General features: G+C 41.3%; 1 protein-coding gene and 1 non-coding gene across 3 annotated transcripts in view; one reads left to right on the forward strand and one right to left on the reverse strand.

The window, feature by feature from the left end:
* Positions 1 to 22,073, reverse strand: part of KNL1 (kinetochore scaffold 1) — a 68,378-nt gene that overhangs the window by 42,217 nt on the left and 4,088 nt on the right. For both annotated transcript variants that reach the window (XM_059704901.1, XM_059704902.1), the window contains exons 2-4: positions 15,426 to 15,478; positions 13,768 to 13,807; positions 11,115 to 11,174 (exon numbers count right to left, since the gene is read on the reverse strand). In XM_059704901.1, the coding sequence (XP_059560884.1) occupies positions 11,115 to 11,174; positions 13,768 to 13,807; positions 15,426 to 15,460 (135 nt within the window). In that variant the 5' untranslated portion in view covers positions 15,461 to 15,478. The remainder of the gene's footprint in view (positions 1 to 11,114; positions 11,175 to 13,767; positions 13,808 to 15,425; positions 15,479 to 22,073) is intronic.
* Positions 2,937 to 3,056, forward strand: LOC132223369 (U5 spliceosomal RNA). Its single transcript, XR_009450466.1, has one exon. It is a non-coding gene; the product is annotated as a U5 spliceosomal RNA (small nuclear RNA).

The raw sequence follows: 22,073 nt of genomic DNA on the forward strand, positions 1-22,073 counted from the left end.
TTCAGAATTGAAGGTCAGATAAAGAGCTTCACAGATAAGGAAAAGCTAAAGGAGTTCATCACCACGAACCAATATTATATGAAATGCTGAAAGGTATCCTTTAAGAAGAGGAAGAGGAAGAAAAAGGTAAAGATACAAATTATGAACAACAAATACGCATCAATCAACAAGTGAATCTAAGAATCAAGTGAATAAATAATCTGATGAACAGAATGAACTGGTGATTATAATAGAATCAGGGACATAGAAAGGGAGTGGACTGACTATTCTTGGGGGGGAAAGGGGTGTGGGGGATGGGGTAAGAGACTGGACAAAAATCGTGCACCTATGGATGAGGACAATGGGTGGGGAGTGAGGGCGGAGGGTGGGGTGGGAACTGGGAGGAGGGGAGTTATGGGGGGAAAAAAGAGGAGCAAATGTAATAATTTGAACAATAAAGATTTAATAAAAAAAAAGAAAAAAGACAAAGGATAAAGCAAATGATATGTTGCCTATTATGGTAACCTTACTATACTATTTTGAAGATTTAAAAAAATTTAATTGTAGTAAAATACACATAAATAAAATTTACCACCTTAACCATTTTGAACATGTATTTTTTTAAATATATTTTATTGATTTTTTACAGAGAGGAAGGGAGAGAGATAGAGAGTTAGAAACATCGATGAGAGAGAAACATCGATCTGCTGCCTCCTGCACATCCCCCACTGGGGATATGCCCGCAACCCAGGCACATGCCCCTGACCGGAATCGAATCTGGGACCCTTCAGTCCGCAGGCCGACGCTCTATCCACTGAGCCAAACTGGTTTCGGCTGAACATGTATTTTTATTTTATTGTGGTAAGAACACTCTATAAGGAATCTACCCTCTGAACAGATTTCTAAAGGCACAGTATGATATTGTTAACTATAGGCAGTATTGTACAAATCTCTAGAACATATTCATCTTGCATAATTGAAATTTTATACTTGTTGATTAGCAACTCCCCATTTCCCCATCCTCTCTGCCCCTGGCAACCACTTATCCTTCTGCTCTCTGCTTTTATGAGTTTGACTATTTTAGATACCTCAAGTAAGTGGAATCATATAGTATTTGTCCTTCTGTGACTGGTTTATTTCACTTAGCATAATGTACTCAAGCATCTTAACCATTTTTAAGTGTATAGTTCAGTTAGGTGTATCTAGGTTGCTATGCAACCAATCTCCAGAACTCTTTTCATCTTGCAAAACTAAAATTCTATATCCATTAAACAATTCCCCTAACCTTTACATAGCCACCATTATATTTTCTGTCTCTATAAATTTGCATATCACCTTCCCCAGCTTCTGCCCCAACTGAATTTTCTTTCTCTACTCTATACCCTAGATACTTCACAAGTGGAATCATAAAAGTTTTTTTTTTCCTTTTGTGCCTGGTTTATTTCACTTAGCACAATGGTTTCAAGGTTCACCCATGCTAAAGATTATTTTTAATTGATTTTTTTTAAGAAAGAGGGAGAGGGGAAAAAATGGATGTGCCTTCTGCACACCCCCTACCATGGATCAAACCTGCAACCAGTGCATGTGCACTGACAGGGACTCGAACCAACAAGCACTCAGTGCACAGGGAGATGCCCAACCAATTGAGCCACACCGGCCAGAGCTAGAATCCCCTTCTTTTTTAAGGTTGAATAATGATCCACTGATACCACATTTTGTTTATCCATTCATCAGTCAATGGACACTGGGTGCTTCCTCCCTCTGACTATTGTGAGTAACGATGCTATGAACAGGGGTGTACATTTCTTAAGATTTTTCTTTCAGTTCTTTTGAGTATATACCCAGAAGTGGAATTGCTAGATCATATGGTAATTCTATTATTTTTTTAGGAATTGCAATACTGTTTTTTCCATAGCAGCTGCACCATTTTACATTCCCACGACAGGACACAAAGGTTCTAATTACTCCACATACCAGCCAACATTGTTATTTTCTAAGTTTTTGATGGTAGTCATTCTAATGGGTATGAGGTGACATCTCATTGTGATTATAATATGCATTTCTCTAATAATTAGTGATGTTGAGCATCTTCCATTATAATATACAGTTTTTACTTTTCCTCATATTCCTTAACAAGAGCAAACATTTTTACTCTCATGGATACCAAACACAAAAAGCAAGACAGAGAAACAAGCAACATCCACAGATAATTTTACAGCGATAATTCTGAATACCTGAATATCTGAACATAAGTCTTATTATAACAAAGAATCAGGAATGTTCATCCTGGCAGATGCTATAGGAGACCTCAAGCTTAATATGATAATAATACTGACACAGTAAATAAATACTGGGACTAAAAGAGATCAATACCTTTCTTCCTTTTTTTTCTTTTTCTACAACTTTAACATGTGTCTTTTTATGCTAGAAAGGCTTTCTTTACAGAAGTCTTTGAAGAACTAAAGTGAAGTTTTCTGCATGAAAAAAACAAAAACATATCACCTAAGGCAGTTCCCTCAGAACTGATCTTCAAAATGCAAACTGCACTCTCCTCAGCATTTTGGAAAGCATCATGGATCTAGGCAGTGTGGTCTTACACAGACTAGATCTACATTCCTCCGAAGGTACTTATATTCACTTCTTTCTTCACCGGCTGTAATCTCTGTAAACTAACTTTGATTAGTTCTATCAGAAGAGACAGGAAGGGAAATTGCTAGACTATTTCAAGTCTTCAATGGCTGGGGCTTTCTACTGCTCTTCAACAGTATTCTCAGATCCAAATACTAGCATATTTCTTACTAAAAAAGAAAAACAAATTAGTGTGGTATATTTGAAATAAGATTAGAGCTCTAATTTGAAGTCTGTTACTAAGTAGGTGTGTGGGCTTAGACAAAACATTTAACTTCTCTGGACCTCATATTTCTCATCTATAAAATGGGGAAAAAATAGATTCAAGATGACTCTGGTTTCTCTTCAGATGGCATAAACCTTTTTTGCCTTTTACTGAAGATTTCCATGGAGAGGAACAACAAAAAAGATTACTGGTAAGGTCCTATTGATTTTAAAGCTCTATGAATCTAAGAATCTGTCATTTAATCATTTAAAGTTCATTAAAAACATTTTTTGTCCTGGCCAGTATGGCTATGTGGTTGGAATGTCAGCCCACGCACTGAAGGGTTGAAGGTTCAATTCCCAGTCAAGGACATGTACCTGGATTGCAAAGGAATCCCCCACATGCGGGAGGTAACCAAACGATGTGTCTCACATCAATGTCTGTCTGTCTGTCTGTCTGTCTGTCTCTCCTTTCCCCCTCCCCCCCTTACTTCCTCTCTCTCTAAAAAAAAAAAAAAATCATTGAAAAATAAATTCGCAGGTGAGGATTAATCAAAAACAAAACAAAAAACCAAAATATTTTCTTAAAAGGGGGTGAGGGGTAGGTAGGAGAGGATAAAGGGGGAAGGAAACTTGACTTGGGGTGGTGAACACACAATACAATCTACAGATGACGTATTATTTATGTATTATAGAATTATAACCCTGAAACCTATATAATTTTATTAACCAATGTCGCCCCAATAAATTAAATAAAAAACAAAATAAACAAAAACACATTTTAAAAAAATACACACATTCTAGCCAGGCCAGTGTGGCTCAATGGTTGAGCACTAACCCATGCACGAAGAGGTCACTGGTTAAATTTCAAACAAGGCACATGTGGTTTTGGGTTCAATCCCCAGCAAGGGGCACACAGGACGCAGCCAATTGATGTTGATGTTTCTCTCACATCGATGTTTTATCTCTCTCCCCCTCTCCCTTCCTCCCTCTCTAAAATCAATTTAGCCCTAGCTGGTTTGGCTCAGTGGATAGAGCATTGGCCTGCAGAACAAAGGGTCCCGGGTTGGATTCTGGTCAAGGGTACATACCTTTTTTTTTTTTTTTTTTTTTAAATATATTTTATTGATTTTTTACAGACAGGAAGAGAGAGAGATAGAGAGTTAGAAACATCGATGAGCGAGAAACATCGATCAGCTGCCTCCTGCACGTCCCCCACTGGGTAAGTGCCCACAACCCAGGTACATGCCCTTGACCGGAATCAAACCCGGGACCTTTCAGTCCGCAGGCCGACGCTCTATCCACTGAGCCAAACCGGTTTTGGCAAGGGTACATACCTTGGTTGCAGGCTCCTCCCCAGCCCAGGCCCTGGTCAGGGCTCATGCAGGAGGCAACTCAATCAATGTGTTTCTCTCACCTTGATGTTTCTCACTGTCTTTCCCTCTCTCTTCCACTCTCCCTAAAAATCAATGGAAAAATACCCTCAGGTGAGGATTTTAAAAAATAAATAAACATATTTAGAAATACACACACATTCTAGATCCCATGCTGAGTGATAGAAAAATAGTGGTAAAGAATATAGTCCTGGCCCTAACCGGTTTGGCTCAGTGGATAGAGCATCGGCCTGCAGACTGAAGGGTCCCAGGTTCGATTCCAGTCAAGGGCATGTACCTTAGTTGCGGGCACATCCCCAGTAGGAGGTGTGCAGGAGGTAGCTGATCGATGTTTCTCTCTCATTGATGTTTCTAACTCTCTATCCCTCTCCCTTCCTCTCTAAAAAAATCAATAAAATATATTTTTAAAAAAATGAATACAGTCCTGCTCTGGCCGGTTTTGCTCAGTGGATAGAGCATCAGCCTGTAGACTGAAGGGTCCTGGGTTTGATTCCGGTCAAGGGCACATGCCTGGGTTGTGGACTCGGTCCCCAATGGGGGGCGTGCAGGAGGCAGCTGATCGATGGTTCTCTCTCATCATTGATGTTTCTATCTCTCTCTCCCTCTCCCTTCCTCTCCGAAATCAATAAAAATATATTTAAAAAGAAAAAAAAAACAGTCCTACTCTACTAGAAATTAATGGTGAAACTGACATTTTTTAGAAGTTATTTTATTTTTTTAATATATTTTTATTGGTTTCAGAGATGAAGGTAGAGGGAGAGAAAGATAGAAACATCAACGATGGGAGAGAACTATTGATCAGCTGCCTCCTGCAAGCCCCCTATTGGGATCAAGCCCGCAACCCATGCATGTGCCCTTGATTGGAATCGAACCTGGGACCCTTCAGTCTGCAGGCCAACACTCTATCCACTGAGCCAAACCAGCCAGGACGAAACTGAGATTTTTAAAACAAAAATCCATACAAACATAAAACTCAAAATATGGCAAGTGATAAGGAAAACTACATAAAAAACTAATTTAGGCCGAACCGGTTTGGCTCAGTGAATAGAGCGTCGGCCTGCAGACTGAAGGGTCCCAGGTTTGATTCCAGTCGGGGGCATGTGCCTTGGTTGCGGGCACATCCCCACTGGGGGGTGTGCAGGAGGCAGCTGATTGATCTCTCTCATCGATGTTTCTAACTCTCTGTCCCTCTCCCTTCTTCTCTGTAAAAAATCAATAAAATATATTTAAAAAACCCCACTAATTTAGCCTGAGAATTAGGGAAGATCTCTTTCAGAGAGTACATTTAAGTTGAAACCTAAACTTTATTTGTATAAGTATTATTTTTCCGATGAAGGGTTGGGAACAGGGAAAGCATTCCAGGCAGAATATGTACAGGAGCTCTAATGCAGAAAAAAGCTTAATGTATTTGAAAAATAAAAAGACTGGACATCAATAAAAAGAAAAAACAACCTATTGTATGGAAGAACACATTTGCCAAAGATACATCTGATAAGAGGTTACTATCCAAAATTTGTAAAGAACTCATACAACTCAACACCAAAAATATAAAATCCAATTAAAAAATGGGAATGGGCAAAAGACCTGAATAGACACTTCTCCAAAGAGGGCATACGATGGCCAATAGACATATGAAAAGATACTCAAAATCATCTAGAGAAAGGCAAATTAAAACCACAATGAATCATCACCTCACACCTGTCAGAATGGCTATCATCAATAAATCCACAAACAAGTGTTGGCAAGGATAAAGAGAAAAGGGAACTCTCATGCACTGTTGGTGGGGATGCAGATTGGTGCAGCCACTACAGAAAACGGTATGAAGGTTCCTCAAAAAGTTAAAAACGACCCTAGCTGGTTTGGCTCAGTGGATACAGTGTCGACCTGCGACTAAAGGGACCCAGGTTCGATTCTGGTCAAGGGCACATGCCCGGTTGCAGGCTCGATCCCCAGTGGGGGGCGTGCAGGAGGCAGCCAATCAATGATTCTCTCTCATCATTGATGTTTCTCTCTCTCTCTCCCTCTTCCTTCCTCTCTGAAATCAATAAAAATATATTTTTTAAAAAAGTTAAAAATGGAACTGCCTTATGACCCAGCAATTCCATTTCTGAGTATATAACCAAAGAAACTTAAAACACTAATTCAAAAGAATATATGTACCACTGTGTTCATCGCAACATTATTTATAACTAGAGGCCTGATGTACAAAATATGTGCAAGAGTAGGCCTTCACAGCCGTGGCTGCCTCGGCCCTCGCAGCTCTGGCTTCATCCGGAAGGTCATCGGATGGTTGTTCCACTGTTCGGTAGTTTGGTCAATTTGCATATTACGCTTTTATTATTATAGAACAGTGATGGCGAACCTATTGAGCTCGACGTGTCAGCATTTTGAAAAACCCTAACTTAACTCTGGTGCCGTGTCACATATAGAAATTTTTTGATATTTGCAACCATAGTAAAACAAAGATTTATATTTTTGATATTTATTTTATATATTTAAATGCCATTTAACAAAGAAAAATCAACCAAAAAAATGAGTTCGTGTGTCACCTCTGACACGTGTGTCATAGGTTCGCCATCACTGTTATAGAAGATAGTCAAGATATGGAAGCAACCCAAGAGCCCATCAAGAGATGAGCGTATAAAAAAGCTGTGGTATGCACTGGCCAGTGGTTAGAGCATCATCCCACAGACCAAAGGGTGTTGGGTTCAATTCCTGGTCAAGGGCATGAACCTCGGTTGCAGGCTCAATCCCCAGCCCCAGTTGGGGTGTGTGCGGGAGACAACCAATCGATATATCTCTCTCTCATTGATGTTTTGCTCCCCCTCCTCCTTCCCATCCATTCTGTCTAAAAAGAAATCACTGGAGCCGAAACCGGTTTGGCTCAGTGGATAGAGCGTCGGCCTGTGGACTGAAAGGTCCCAGGTTCGATTCCGGTCAAGGTCATGTACCTGTGTTGCGGGCATATCCCCAGTAGGAGATGTGCAGGAGGCAGCTGATCGATGTTTCTCTCTCATCGATGTTTCTAACTCTCTATCTCTCCCTTCCTCTCTGTAAAAAATCAATAAAATATATTTAAAAAAAAAAAAAAGAAATCACTGGAAATCCTCAGGTGAGGATTAATAAACAAATAAACAAACAAGCAAGCAAGCAAGCTATGGAATAGGACTCAGCAATAAAAAAGAATGAAATCTTACCATTTGTGACAGAATGGATGGACCTGGAGGGTATTTTGCTTAGTGAATAAGTCAGACACAGAAAGACAAATACCATATGATTTCACTTATATGTAAAATCTGAAGAACAAAATGAATAAACAAACAAAGCAGAAACAGACTCACGAATACAGAGAACAGATTGATAGTTGCCAGGGGATAGGCATTGAGGAACTGGGTGAAAAATGAAGGAATTAAGAATTACTGATAGTTACAAAACAGTCACAGAGATGTAAAGTACAGCATAGGGAATCTATGTATATAAAAGCCTAAGCGACCGAATGATGGGTCAACTGGCTGCTATGATGTGCACCGACCACCAGGGGACAGATGCTCAATGCAGGAGCTGCCCCCTGGTGGTCAGTATGCTCCCACAGCCAACTTCCTGTGGCTGGCCAACATCCTGTGGTCACTCCCCTCAGCCGACCAGCCTGCCATGGTCCCTCCCCCGACCTTGCCGGCCCCGATCAGCCCCAATCAGAACTGGGTGAGGTGGCCCAATTGGCCCCGATCTCCGGCCAGGCCTAGGGAACCCACCTGTGCACGAATTCGTGCACCAGGCCTCTAGTCCTATATAATAAAAGCCTACGTGGCGTCACGCCCTTGCATGACGTCCTCGTGCAACATTGTCACAAGATGGCTGCCACAAGATGGCCGTGCACACAGCAGAGGCAGGGCCCCGTGGCCACTCCACACAGTGAGGCCTGGGGGTCCTGCAGTTCTGCATGGCACGGAGGAGGTCGGTCCTGGTGGAGGAGGCAGGTCGCAGCAGGGGAGGGCAGTTGGAGGCCATCAGGCCGGCAGGGGAGCAGTTAGGCATCAATCAACCCAGCAGGGCAGTGGTTAGGGAGCGATCAGGCTGACAGGCAGAAGCGGTTACGGGCAATCAGGCAGGCAGGCAGGAGAGCGGTTAGGAGCCAGCGGTCCCGGATTGTGAGAGGGATGTCCAACATCCACCGAGGGGTCCCAGATTGGAGAGGGTGCAGGCCAGGTTGAGGAACAGAACCCCTCCCCCGTGCACAAATTTCATGCACTGGGGCTCTAGTATAGTCAATAATCTACACTAATAAAAGAGAAAAATGGTAATTGGCGTACGAGCTACCCTTTTCATTGGCTAATCAGGGCTTTATGCAAATTAACTGCCAACTAAGATTGGCAGTTAACTGCCAACAAGATGGCGGTTAATTTGCATATGTAGGCACAATGCAGGGAGGCGAAAGGGAAAGCAGGAAGAAGCCCCCTGCCACTGACAGTGATCGGAAACCCAGGGGGGAGCTAAGAGCTGGGGGGCAGGGCAAAGGCGGCCCTGGGGCCGCCTTTGCCCTGCCCCCCAGCCATGATCGGAGAATCAGGCGCCTTTTCCACCCTTGCCAGTGATAGCAGGAAGTAGGGGTGGAGCCAGCGATGGGAGCTGGGCACGGTCGAAGCTGGCAGTCCCAGGAGCTAGGGGTCCCTTGCCTGGGCCTAAAGCAAAGCCCACGATCGTGGGGCCGCTGCAGCTGTGGGTCCCCGCTGCCCGGGCCAGACGCCTAGGCCAGAGGCGTCAGGCCTGGGCAAGGGGCCGATCCTGCGATTGGAGGGTGATGGGGGTCAACACCTGAGGGCTCCCAGTATGTGAGAGGGGGCAGGCTGGGCTGAGGGACACTACCCCCCCTCCCCACACCCAGTGCACGAATTTCGTGCCCCGGGCCCCTAGTATTGTAATAACTATGGATGGTGCCAGGTGGGTACTAAAAATATCAGGGGGAGCACTTTGTGAACTTTATGATTGTCAAAGCACTGTGCTGTACATCTGATACAAAATAATACTGAATGTAAACTGTAATAAAAAAAGAACAAGAGCCGGTCTAGCTCAGTGGATAGAGCATCGGCCTGTGGACTGAAGGGTCCGGCCAATCGGGACTGAGCAAGATGGGCCGGACACGCCCTGGAGCCCTCCTGCGGTCTTCCTTGGTTGGCCAACCTTCCGCGTCCCTCCCCGGCCAGCCGGCCCCAATTGGCCCCAATTGGGACTGGGAAAGACGGGGCCAGACACACTCTGGAGCCCTCCCACGGTCCCTCCCCAGCCCCAATCGTGCACTGGTGGGGTCCCTTGGCCTGGTCTGTGCCCTCTCTCAATCTGGGACTCTTCGGAGGGTGTCAGTGAGCCGGTTTAGGCCCGATCCTACAGGCCACTCCTCCTGGGAGGGCACCAGACCCAGAAGTCACAGCTGGCAAGTGCTACTGCAGCAGCATGAGCCTCTCCCCATCGGGACTGATAGGGTGCGAGCCCGTGGCAGGCGCAGTGGGGCCAGGATGATCGGGAGCAGCAGGTAGGAGCTGCAGGCGGTGTTGGACTGTGGGTTTCGGCCTGATCCCCTCAGACCACCCCGAGGGACCCCACCCATGCACAAATTCGTGCACCAGGCCTCTAGTATATATATTTAAAAAAGGAAACCCAAAACACTAATTGAAAAGATTTTTTTATAAGTGAAAGTAAAAAAAAGGAAGAAAGATTAAAGAAGCCAAAGTAGAATGAGCACTCAGAATTATATGTTCTCCAAAACTATTTGCATTGCATCCATCAACAAAATGTACTAGAAGCCATTATTTACTGAGCACAATATTTTTGGTTTTTTCCAGAAAGGACGGGAAAGAGGGGGAGAGAGAGAGAGAGAGAGAGAGAGAGAGAGAGAGAGAGAGGAGAAACATCATTAATGACAAAGAATCACTGATCAGCTGCCTCCTGCACGCCCCCTACTGGGTATCAAGCCTGGAACCCAGGAATGGAACCTGACCAGGAATGGAACCATGACCTCCTGATTCATAGGTCAACACTCAATCACTGAGCCATGCCAGCCAGGCTGCGCACAATATATTTAAAAAACACATGATAAAGTTCTTGCCTTTAGGGAGCTCTCAATTTAGAAAGGACATTAGTAAATAATTACAATAGAAGGTATAGGGCAGGGGTGGGCAAACTTCTTGACTGGACCGGAGGGCCGGAACAAAAGCATGGATGGAGTGTTTGTGTGAACTAATATAAATTCAAAGTAAACATCATTACATAAAAGGGTACGGTCTTTTTTTTTTTTAATTTTATTCATTTCAAACGGGCCGGATCCGGCCCGCGGGCTGTAGTTTGCCCACGGCTGGTATAGAGGGATGATTTTTCTGAGACAAGTGATTCCAAACTTGAGTCTTGAAAGACAAATAGGAATTACCAAATAAATAGGGCTACAGATTTATGATAAAGCAAGTATGATAGAATATTAATTCTAGAATCTAGTTGATGACTATATGAGCATTCACTGTAAAACTATTCCTACCTTCAGTATATTTTTAAAAATTTTTTAATAAAACAAAAAAGAATAATGAGAACTAGCTGTCTAGGCAGAGGGAACATCATATGTAAATACTTGCAGCTACCAGAGTTCATGTCTTGCTTGGGGAATAGTAAGCAATTCTAATTGGTGAGATATATGTGTGAGAGTAGCAAGAAAGAAGGCTGCAAAGTAAATAGGGGTTAAAAATCATGAGTGCCAGCTTACTCAAGTGTTTGGATTTTAATCTGAAAACCACGGCATGCTTACTTGTTCATATTCAATAGAGAATCATTTATGATGTTCTCTCTTCATATGGCTAACAAAGTTCCTTACTATTAACAATATCACTGAAAATACTCATCTATAAAGCATTTATACTAGAAACTTACCTGAACTATTTCATTCCCATCTCTCAGATCCCGAAGAGGACTCCTTGGGGGTTTCAAAATCTAAAAGTAAGGAAATTGTTGAAGAAAATCTGGCATATCTATTAATAATCAGTTCATTTCAAGTAATACCATAAGTAGAAAGGTAGAGATGCTAAAATTCCTGTAAAAACCTCTCATATTCCTCAAAATCATACTGTTCAGTGCTATGCTTTGTGGCTCATGTAAATATTTGGTATCAAATAGGAATATCTTCTCCCTCCTGCCTACCTTCCCCAATTATTTTTCCAACTCTGATCCCACGTAGTCTGGGTAAAGCTCATTTCAACCTACGGTACAACATGTAGCCCTGGTCTAGAACAATCTACACATGATATTCTCTCAGCAATAGTGATTGGTTCAGGAATGAGGTCTTGACCCATATCAAAATAATTAAGCCAAACGATTCAACCCTGAGTTGTTTTTATCTTGAGGATATACACACTATTTTTCCATGTAGGACTTGAACCTGGAAGTAGTAAGCACACAGAACCTGTCTAATAATGGAGATTACCCAGAGAAAGCAGTCAGAGCAGAAAAAGTGAAAGATTATCCCAGTACTGATTATACTGTTGGAACCCCTTGTCAGTAAATCATGCCTAAAGTCACTCCTATCTTTGGATTTTTCAATTTCATAACCCAATAAATTTTTAGCTCAAATCAGTTTAAGTTGGATATTTTTGGGTCTTGCTATAGCTTTGTATATCAGTTAAAAAAAATATACATATATATTAAATAATAGTTTCTTGATTTTTAGAGAGAAAGGAAGGGTGAAGGAGAGAGAGATAGAAACACCAATGTGAGAGCACATTGTAGGGAAGCTGCCTCCTGCATGCCTCCTGCCGGGGGTTGAGTCCACAAGCCCAGCATGTGCCCTTTACCAGGAATAGAACCAGCAACTCCTGGTGCATGGAAGGATGCCCAACCAACTGAGCCACACGGGCCAGGGCAGCTTAAATATTTTTAAAAACAGTTTTATTAAAGTACTAGTAGCCTGGTGCACAAAATTCGTGCACATTAAAAAAGAATTAATTGCTCTAACCTGTTTGGCTCAGTGGATAGAGCATCGGCCTTCGGACTCAAGGGTCCCGGGTTCAATTCCGGTCAAGGGCATGTACCTTGGTTGCAGGCACATCCCCAGTAGGGAGTGTGCAGGAGGCAGCTAATGACTGTTTCTCTCTCATCGATGTTTCTAACTCTCTATCCCTCTCCCTTCCTCTCTGTAAAATATCAATAAAAAATATTTTTTTAAAAAAGGGAATTAATTAGCGGAGATATTTTAATATTGCTATTTGCCCTTTCTCTATAATAGAAGTGTGAGAGATGAAAGGAAATTAGTAAAATGTATATGAAAATAATATATAAATTTATTAATAAACAGTAACAAAAGGATATAACAACAGAGGCATGATACAAAAACAACAAAAACATGATATGAAAACAAAAGCATGATATAAAAACAAGTGATGCAAACAATGACTGATAAAGTGATTAAACTTACTCTAATATCTCCCTGTACACCACATTAAGAGTGAAAACATTTTCAGAGTGCTTGACTAATTTCCCTTGTGATGAAGTATTTAGAACTTTAACTATAACCTCACATGCTCTTCAAACTCGAGAGAAAGCAACATATAACTGACCATGTGCGAAAACGGGTTCAGGTAGGAATAAGCCTACTTTGTCTAGAGTTTGTCCTTGTGATTTATTAATAGTCATCACAAATGCTGGCATCACGGGAAACTGTCATCGAATCAATTTAAATGGGAGGCCAGTGTCAGATGGGGACAAATTAATTCTTGGAATCAGAACAACGTCTCCCTCTGCAGATCCTGTTAATACTTCAGCTTCGATGTTAGCTCGTAATATTTTAATAATAAATCTGGTACCATTACAAAGACCCCATTTACTATTGAGATTTCTCAATAGCATGATGATTGCACCCACTTTCAATTTTAATTTATGACACGGCATTCCCGAAGGAGTAATACCATAAAGAAATTCGATGGGAAAATTTTCCGTTTCAGCATCATCTGTGGAATCAATGGAATCATCACTCAAATATGTGTGAAAATCTCCATCGAGTATATCCAAAATTTCTTCATTTAATTTTTGAACATGCTTATTTTTGGACAAAGAACTGCACATTTAGATATATTTTTAATATTATCTATAGATATAGTATTTCCAAAGATAGCGTCAATAACAGACCCATTACAAATCATTCCACTTCCACGCTCCGCTCCGAGGGTGGGTTCCTGCCTGAAACCTCGCCCTCCAGGAAACAGCTGGGGGAGGGCACAGCTGTTTCCAAGACGACCCCTGCAGGACTGACTTCCTTCCGGTTGGTCGCACTTCTGGCTGTGATGTACACCCAGGGTTTTTATATAAGTAGATAATTTATATAGCATACAATTCATAAAATTACCATGAAATTAATGAAATAAAAAATTTTAATGTATTTATAGAATTGTGAAACAGGTTAAATATTTGAGTCTATCCAGAAGGCAATAGAAGCCAGTGGGGGTGGGATGGTGAAGCCACAGTCAAAATTACTGTTGTATATAGTCTCATTCAAAAAATGTTAACAATTAACTTAAATATAAGTATTTCTTACTGAGGAATGTCGTCTTCTAACAGGTCTCTCTGTATTGTCACTGAAAGAGAAAAAAAATTTTATATAGACACTGAAAGAAGAATGAATTTTCCAAAGTCCACATTATCCCTTACATGCTTTTAAATTGGCCATCACTTTCACTTAACAAACTTGGCATTACTTTCACTTAGAAAAATTTATAACACTAAATTCAATATTTATAGTCAGAGTGTTTTAACCCTTTGTACACCATAAGCATCTATAGACACAAGCAGTGGACCTTCCCCACATGCCACGTGTGCCTATAGCTGCAAACTTTGCATATCAACTCTGGTTGCCCAATTTTAAAATCAGACTTGTTAGTGACATCTCTGGGTTTGTAAAGAAAATTATGGTAACTTAAATTCGTAAATATTCCAGCGCATATGGAAGAAATTTCAATATAGATATATAGGGTTGTCATTCAGACGTGCAAGAGATAAACACTAAGACACTTGAGAATTTTTTTTTGTTCATTGTGACACTTGAGATTTGTTTGTGTTATCATGAATTTCATGCCTAAAATGGTAAACATGGTGTGCATTCTTCATTATTTTTTTATAGATTTGGTCTTTGGAGCATCAACAAAATTTAGTGTTTTTGAGGCTTTTCATGTTGACGGTTTATTTTTATTTTACGCTCACTTTTGCTGATATTTCCATAGAATTGAAAATTATTATTTTATTACTGAATTTATCACTGTAATATATTATATTGTGCAAATAAAATTCAATTCCCATAAACAGCATCAGATGAAGAAATAATTGAACCAAGCACCTCGCAAGAAGAAGATGACATGCTTTATTCAACTTCAGAGTCAGATGATTTTTTTAATTACATTCAAAATATTGTGGCATGTGGGGATGGTTTCCGTTTTGGACGTGTGGTAGTTAACTGGTTAAAATACATATTGTATACTACAATACTATCTCTTAAAACACAGTACAACATAATTTAAAATATTTACAAAGGTACAATTATAAGATAAATGGGCTGTAAATCAAGAGATTCTAGTTCTCGTTTTACTATTGTGTGATTTTTTTAAAACAGGTTGTAAACATTCAAATGCCTATGAAGGCAAAACATATACTTTAGTAAGTGCAAGAAAAATAGGTGGGATGGAGACTATAATGGAGAGTTCCTGACTAGTCTGAAGGTCATAGCCATTATTCCACCCAGGTTAATTGTTGCCAAGCATAAATATAAACCCAGTGTAGCCACAGCTGATTTTTCAAGAGAAGCCAAAAATCTAATTGTTATATGAAATTTTGAAATTTGGCAACTAATTCAAAAATTAAAAAACCCATCTTAAGGAAAAAAAATTATGTCTCTGATTGTAAACAGGCCACCAGTTTGTGATGCCAACTTTAGACAAATCCTTTCATTTCTTTATGCCTCAATTTTCTCATCCTTAAATTGAAGAGATGAGACATGGTCTCTAAAGCCTATCTCAGTGTTGACTCTAGTTGAGTTTATATGAAGATATGGCAAGGAAGACCTATTAATAACTTCTGAAATCTTTTTCCATTCTCTTCCAGGGGAAAAAAATAAATGTTACAAAGTCAATAGGTCTTACTAGTTGAAGAAATATCTTTTCTCTGGTAAAGTTTAACACTTTTAGAGGCATTAAATGAACTTACTTTTCTTCATTAGTCTCTGAAGACATCCCATCCATTTTTGAAGAAAACCTTTTCTGTAACAAACACAATATTAAAAAAGGTGAGAAAGAAGAGAAAGTACAACTCATGAAGAGATTAAGAGCAGGTATTTTGTTGTTAATCCTCACCCGAGAATATGTTTTTCCATTGATTTTCAAAGAGAGTGGAAGGGGGAGAAAGAGAGAAACACCTATGTGAGAGAGACACATGGATTGGTTGCCTCTGGCACACACCCTGACAGGGGCTGGGGACTGAGTCTGCAACTGAGGTACATGCCCTTCACTGGAGTGCCCTTGTCTGGAATCGAACCCACTCTTCGGGCTGACACTCTAACCACTGAGCAACCAGCTAAGGTTAAGAGCAGAATTTTAACTTCTGGGGAAGTAAACTTCTGTATTACTTTCTGGGGAAAGACAGAAGGAAAAAAAAAAAAAAGGATGAAAAGCTACACTATGGGGCCATAAGACCAGAAATTTTGAGGAGTTTAAATTATATACTCTATTATTTTTTTTAAAATATATTTTATTGATTTTTTACAGAGAGGAAGGGAGAGGAGAGGGATAGAGAGTTAGAAACATCAATCAGTTGCCTCCTGCACACTCCCCACTGGTTATGTGCCCGCAACTAAGGTACATGCTCTTGACCGGAATTGAACCTGGGACCCTTGAGTCCGCAGGCCGACGGTCTATCCACTGAGCCAAACTGGTTACGGCTATATACTCTATTATAATCAACACTTCTGGAAAATTATATTTAAAATTAGCTATATATATAAAAAGCCAGTGACCGGAACGCTGTAACCACCGAAACGACCGGTTGCTATGATGCCCACTGCAGGCCAGCAAACCGGCCCGATCAGCCTCTCCCACCCTGATCAAGGACGGGGCAGCTGGCCAACCCCCCCAACCCCCCCGCAGCCCCTTCCCTGGCCAGCCCTGCCCCTGATTGCCTCCCCGCTGCCCCCGACCCCAATAGGGTGCAGGGCTGGCCAGCCAACTTCCTACAACCCCTCCCAAAGGCCGGCTCCGCCTCTGATGGGCCCTCACCACCCTGACTGGCCCGCAGCCTCTCCCCCCTCACCAGCCCTGCCCCCGATTGCCCGCCCTACCACAATAGGGTGTGGGGCCAGCTGGCCAACCTCCTGCAGCCCCTCCCCCAGGCTGGCCCTACCCCTGATGGGCTCCCCCACTCCGATTGGCCCGCAGCCCCTTCCCCCGGCCAGCCCTGTCCTGATGGGGCCCCAATAGGAGCGGGCTGGCCAAACCCCATGCATGCACAAATTTGTGCACTGGGCCTCTAGCATTTAAGATAAAATCAGTGACTAACTCTGAATGGGATGATATGGACTTTAGTGGTTAAAATAAAGGTTTGCCCTAGTTTATAAAAATTTATGGATTACATAATAATTCAATCCCAAAATAAAGTTAATTAGGTATCAAACTAGATTTGCATATTATGCATGTTGATCTTATGAAAATATAAATATTCAGCAAAACTATTTTAAGACAAGAAAATAATGTTTTAAACAGTGCAGCTGATGCCCTAACTGGTTTGGCTCAGTGGATAGAGCATCAGCCTGCGGACTCAAGGGTCCCAGGTTCGATTCCGGTCAAGGGCATGTACCTTGGTTGTGGGCACATCCCCAGTAGGGAGTGTGCAGGAGGCAGCTGATCAATGTTTCTCTCTCATCGATGTTTCTAACTCTCTATCCCTCTCCCTTCCTCTCTGTAAAAAAATCAATAAAATATATTTAAAAAATAAAAATAAACAGTGCAGCTGATTACACTTACAATTCCACTCAATGAGTGATTGTCTTGGAAAAAGTGTGAAATAAGAGGCATAACCTGACATTTCCTCAATTGGTCTTAGCTCTTCCCTAGCCATTACTATATGAGATTTTTACTTTATGCATTAACTTTTGAACCTCACCCCTGGGTAAGAAAAACTTCCATTAAAAAAAGAAAGAATACTAGAGATTTGACTCAACAATATTAACATTTCTATTACAACACTAAATGAATACATATACTCAAAACTGTTAGAATCCATGTTCTTATTTTTATTTTTATTTTTTTATTGTTTTAATATATTTTATTGATTTTTTACAGAGAGGAAGGGAGAGAGATAGAGAGTTAGAAACATCAATCAGCTGCCTCCTGCACATCTCCTACTGGGGATATGCCCGCAACCCAGGTACATGCCCTTGACCGGAATCGAACCTGGGACCTTTTAGTCCGCAGGCCAACGCTCTATCCACTGAGCCAAACCGGTATCGGCCATGTTCTTATTTTTAGCAATAAATAAAAACCCTGTTATTTAAAAGATATCTTATTTTATATGCTTTCATCCTATGTAACAAAAAAACAATTTAGGAAATGATTCTTCGTAATACACCTGAAATTCAAACTGAAATAAAAACGTTTATTTTTTAATATCAACTTATTCAATCAGCTATACATATATATGAGGGCATTTATTAGGATTTGATCTCTGACTCTCTCATTTTGTCCTCCATTACTTTCTGCTCATCCATTCTTCTGGTATTACTTACCCCCTTGTTCACAGACAACACCCATATCTAGTTAAAGTAATATTTTTAAATTTTAGTTTTTTGTACATAGTATAAGAAGTTGATTGTACAAGATTAGTTTTTATAAAGCATCTTCAATTTCCTCATTTCCCCAAAGCAACCACTTTCACTACTTTTAGCTAACTATTTTGTATTTTAAAAAAGCTCTTTCCTTGCAACCACCTCCATCTAACATACACAAGCATCCACCCTACCCCACCATACACAGATAAATACAAGAAAAGTTGCCCAGCCGGTATGGCTCGGTGATGGAGTGTCGACCTATGAACCAGGAGGTTCAGGTTTCATTCCGGTCAGGGCACACTGATGCCCAGGTTGTGGGCTTGATCCCTGGTGTGGGACATGCAGGAGGTAGCAGATAAATGATTCTCTCTCATCATTGATGTTTCTATCTCTCTCTTCCTCTCTTAAACCAATTAAAAAAATATTTTTTAAAAAAGAAAAGATTACACTACATTAATATAAAAATCCTAAATAAATAGCAAAAAGGAGCTAGCAATTTGTAAAAAGGATATATATCGTGGTCATGCTGGTTTTATTCCAGAAATGCAAAATTGATTTAACATTAGAAAATTAATTTTATAATTAATCATACTAACAGATTAAAATAAAAAAAATCATATGATCATCTTAACCAATAAAAAAAGTTTGATGAACTTTAAACATCCTTTCATGTTTAAAACAAAAGAAAAACTTGAGGAGAAACCAAGATGGCGGCATAGGTAAACACCAGAGTTTGCTGCCTCGGACAACCACTTCAAAAATACAACTAAAAGACGGAACAGACATCATCCAGAACCACAGGAAGGCTGGCTGAGTGGAAATTCTACAACTAGAAGGAAAGAGAAAAGCATACCGAGACTTAGAGGAGGCGCAGTGCGGAAGTAAAATACTAAGGTACAGAGGCCCCCATGGAGCGGGCTGGTGGCTGAGGGCGCAGTTGTCGTTTTTAATCGGGAGGGAATCTCAAGCTCTGAGCTCCAGTTCCGGGCGAGTCTCTGGGGACCCAGACTCATATGGGAGAAGGGGGACTGTCTGGCATCGGTCAGAACTCGAGGGCAGCTTTCTCTCAGAGGGGCTTGCAGCAATTGCTGGGACACTGAGAAGTGGGGCCTCTGAGAGCAGCCATAACTGCTAGCCCCACCCTGTTGATCCCGTGGGACCCGCCCCGCCCAAGCCCTGCAGGGAGGCTTTTGCTGGGTAGCCTAAGGCAGAGGCTAGATTAGCACCTCCCTAGAGATCCAGGAGCCAGGGTACCCAGAGGTCAGAGTGGGATCATCCAGTTTGAAGCTCCGTGGAACCATAAAGGACACACTCAGGGGGCAGACTCTGAGTACCAAAGCCGCATTGAAGCAAGTCTTGCCCCGGAGAGGTGTCTCCAGCACAGAAGTTCTCCCACTGCAGACACAGCTGACTCTCACAGCCAATTAGCCTGGAGGTCAATTCCTCCCAGTGATACCTACAACAATCAAGGCTTAACTACAACAAGACTGTGCACAAAGACCACAAGGGGGTGCACCAAGAGTGTCTACCTCAGGTAATTGGGGAGGCTGAGCCACTGGGCCCTAGAGGACACTTAGCACAGAAAACCACTTTCTCAACACAGGGAAGCATAAAAAATGCGGAGACAAAGAAAAAGGACACAAATGACAGAAATGGAGGAAAGCAAACTACTGGATATAGAGTTCAAAACCACACTTTTAAGGTTTTTCAAGAATTTTCTAGAAACTGCTGATAAACTTAATGAGACCTACAAGAAATCTGAGACCCTCGAGGTTGTGATAAAGGACCAACTAGAAATTAAGCATACACTGACTGAAATAAAGAATATTATACAGACTCCCAACAGCAGACTAGAGGATCGCAAGAATCAAGCCTACGATTTGAAATACGAAGAAGCAAAAAACACCCAACTGGAAAAGCAAAATGAAAAAAGAATCCAAAAATAAGGAGCCTTTGGGACAGCTTCAAGTGTACCAACATCCGAATTATAGGGGTGCCAGAAGAAGAGAGAGAGAGCAAGATATTGAAAACCTATTTGAAGAAATAATGACAGAAAACTTCCCCCACCTGGTGAAAGAAAGACTTACAAGTCCAGGAAGTGCAGAGAACCCCAAACAAAGGAATCCAAAGAGGACCACACCAAGACACATCATAATTAAAATGCCAAGAGCAAAAGACAAAGAGAGAATCTTAAAAGCAGCAAGAGAAAGAAACTCAGTTACCTACAAGGGAGTACCCATACGACTGTCAGCTGATTTCTCAACAGAAACTTTGCAGGCCAGAAGGGAGTGGCAAGAAATATTCATAGTGATGAATGCCAAGAATCTACAACCAAGATTACTTTATCCAGCAAAGCTATCATTCAGAATTGAAGGTCAGCTAAAGAGCTTCACAGATAAGAAAAAGCTAAAGGAGTTCATCACCACCAAACCAGTATTATATGAAATGCTGAAAGGTATCCTTTAAGAAGAGGAAGAAGAAGAAAAAAGTAAAGATACAAATTATGAACAACAAATACACATCTATCAACAAGTGAATCTGAAAACCAAGTGAATAATCTGATGAACAGAATGAACTGGTGATTATAATAGAATCAGGGGCATAGAAAGGGAGTGGACTGACTATTCTTGGGAGGGAAAGGGGTGAGGGGGATTCGGGAAGAGACTGGACAAAAATCGTGCACCTATAGATGAGGACAGTGGGTGGGGAATGATGGAGGAGGGTGGGGTGGGAGCTGGGCGGAGGGGAGTTATGGGGGGTAAAAAGAGGAACAAATGTAATAATCTGAACAATAAAGATTTAATTAATCAAAAAAAAGAAAAACTTAGCAAACTAGGAATAGAAAGTAAATTTGTTAATCTAATAAACAATATCTATTTAAAAAACAATAGCAAACATCAATTTAATAGTGAAACTTTGAAAACTTTCCCTTTGAGACCAAACAAGGGTGCCCTAGCAGGTGTGGCTGAGTTAATTGGAGCATTGACTGGTATGCTGAAAGGTAGAGGGTTTGATTCCAGTCAGGGCACATACCTACTAGTAGATACCTAGATTGAAGGATCTCTCTCTCGCTCTCTCTCTCCCCCCCCCCCTTTCTCCCATCCTCTCTCTAAGACCAATAAAAGAGAATAAGACCAATAAAAGAGAAAAGAGAGAGAGATCAAATAAGCTTACTTCCACTTCTTATCCATCATCAAGTCTTAATAGTTCTATTTCCAATATATATTTCAAACCCATTCACTTCTATCGTTAGTACTACCACTGTAGTTCAAGCTACCATTATCACTCGTGTACAATACTGCAATATCCACCGCACTGGTATCCCTGTTTTCACTCTTATCCTCCCCATCCCCCCCACCCCCCGCCCATCCTTTTTCCACATATTAGGCAGTTATCTTCCCCTACTTAAAACTCTTCAATGGCTTCCCATCATACAGAGATAAACTTCACCAGGACCTACCAAAGCTCTACAATACCTGATCCCTATCTGTCCCTCAGACTTCATACTGTCTCTCATATCACTGTCTTCCTTATTCACCATGCTGGCCACACTAGCATTTCTATTCTTGCACACACAAAGCTCTTTCCTGAGTCATTAAATTTATATTCTCCCTTGTCAAGAAAGCCAAGAAAAGCACGCTTTGTAGCACTGCATATGTCTCCTTTGTAATATTACCACACTGTAATTTAAGTCTGTTATGTAAATTAATTTATCCCTGTTATCTCCCCAAACTATCCTTGCCCCAACAGTAAACTATTTTTTTAAAATATATTTCATCGATTTTTTACAGAGAGGAAGGGAGAGGGATAGAGAGTTAGAAACATCGATGAGAGAGAAACATCCATCAGCTGCCTCCTGCACACCCCCTACTGGGGATGTGCCCGCAACCAAGGTACATGCCCTTGATCGGAATCGAACCTGAGACCCTTGAGTCCGCAGGCTGATGCTCTATCCACTGAGCCAAACCGGTTAGGGCTACAGTAAACTATTGAAAATAGGGCTGGTGTCTCTTAAGTTCAGAGTCCAGCATAGTACC

This window comes from Myotis daubentonii, chromosome 1 (genome assembly GCF_963259705.1).
Source record: "Myotis daubentonii chromosome 1, mMyoDau2.1, whole genome shotgun sequence".
Lineage (NCBI taxonomy): Eukaryota > Metazoa > Chordata > Mammalia > Chiroptera > Vespertilionidae > Myotis > Myotis daubentonii.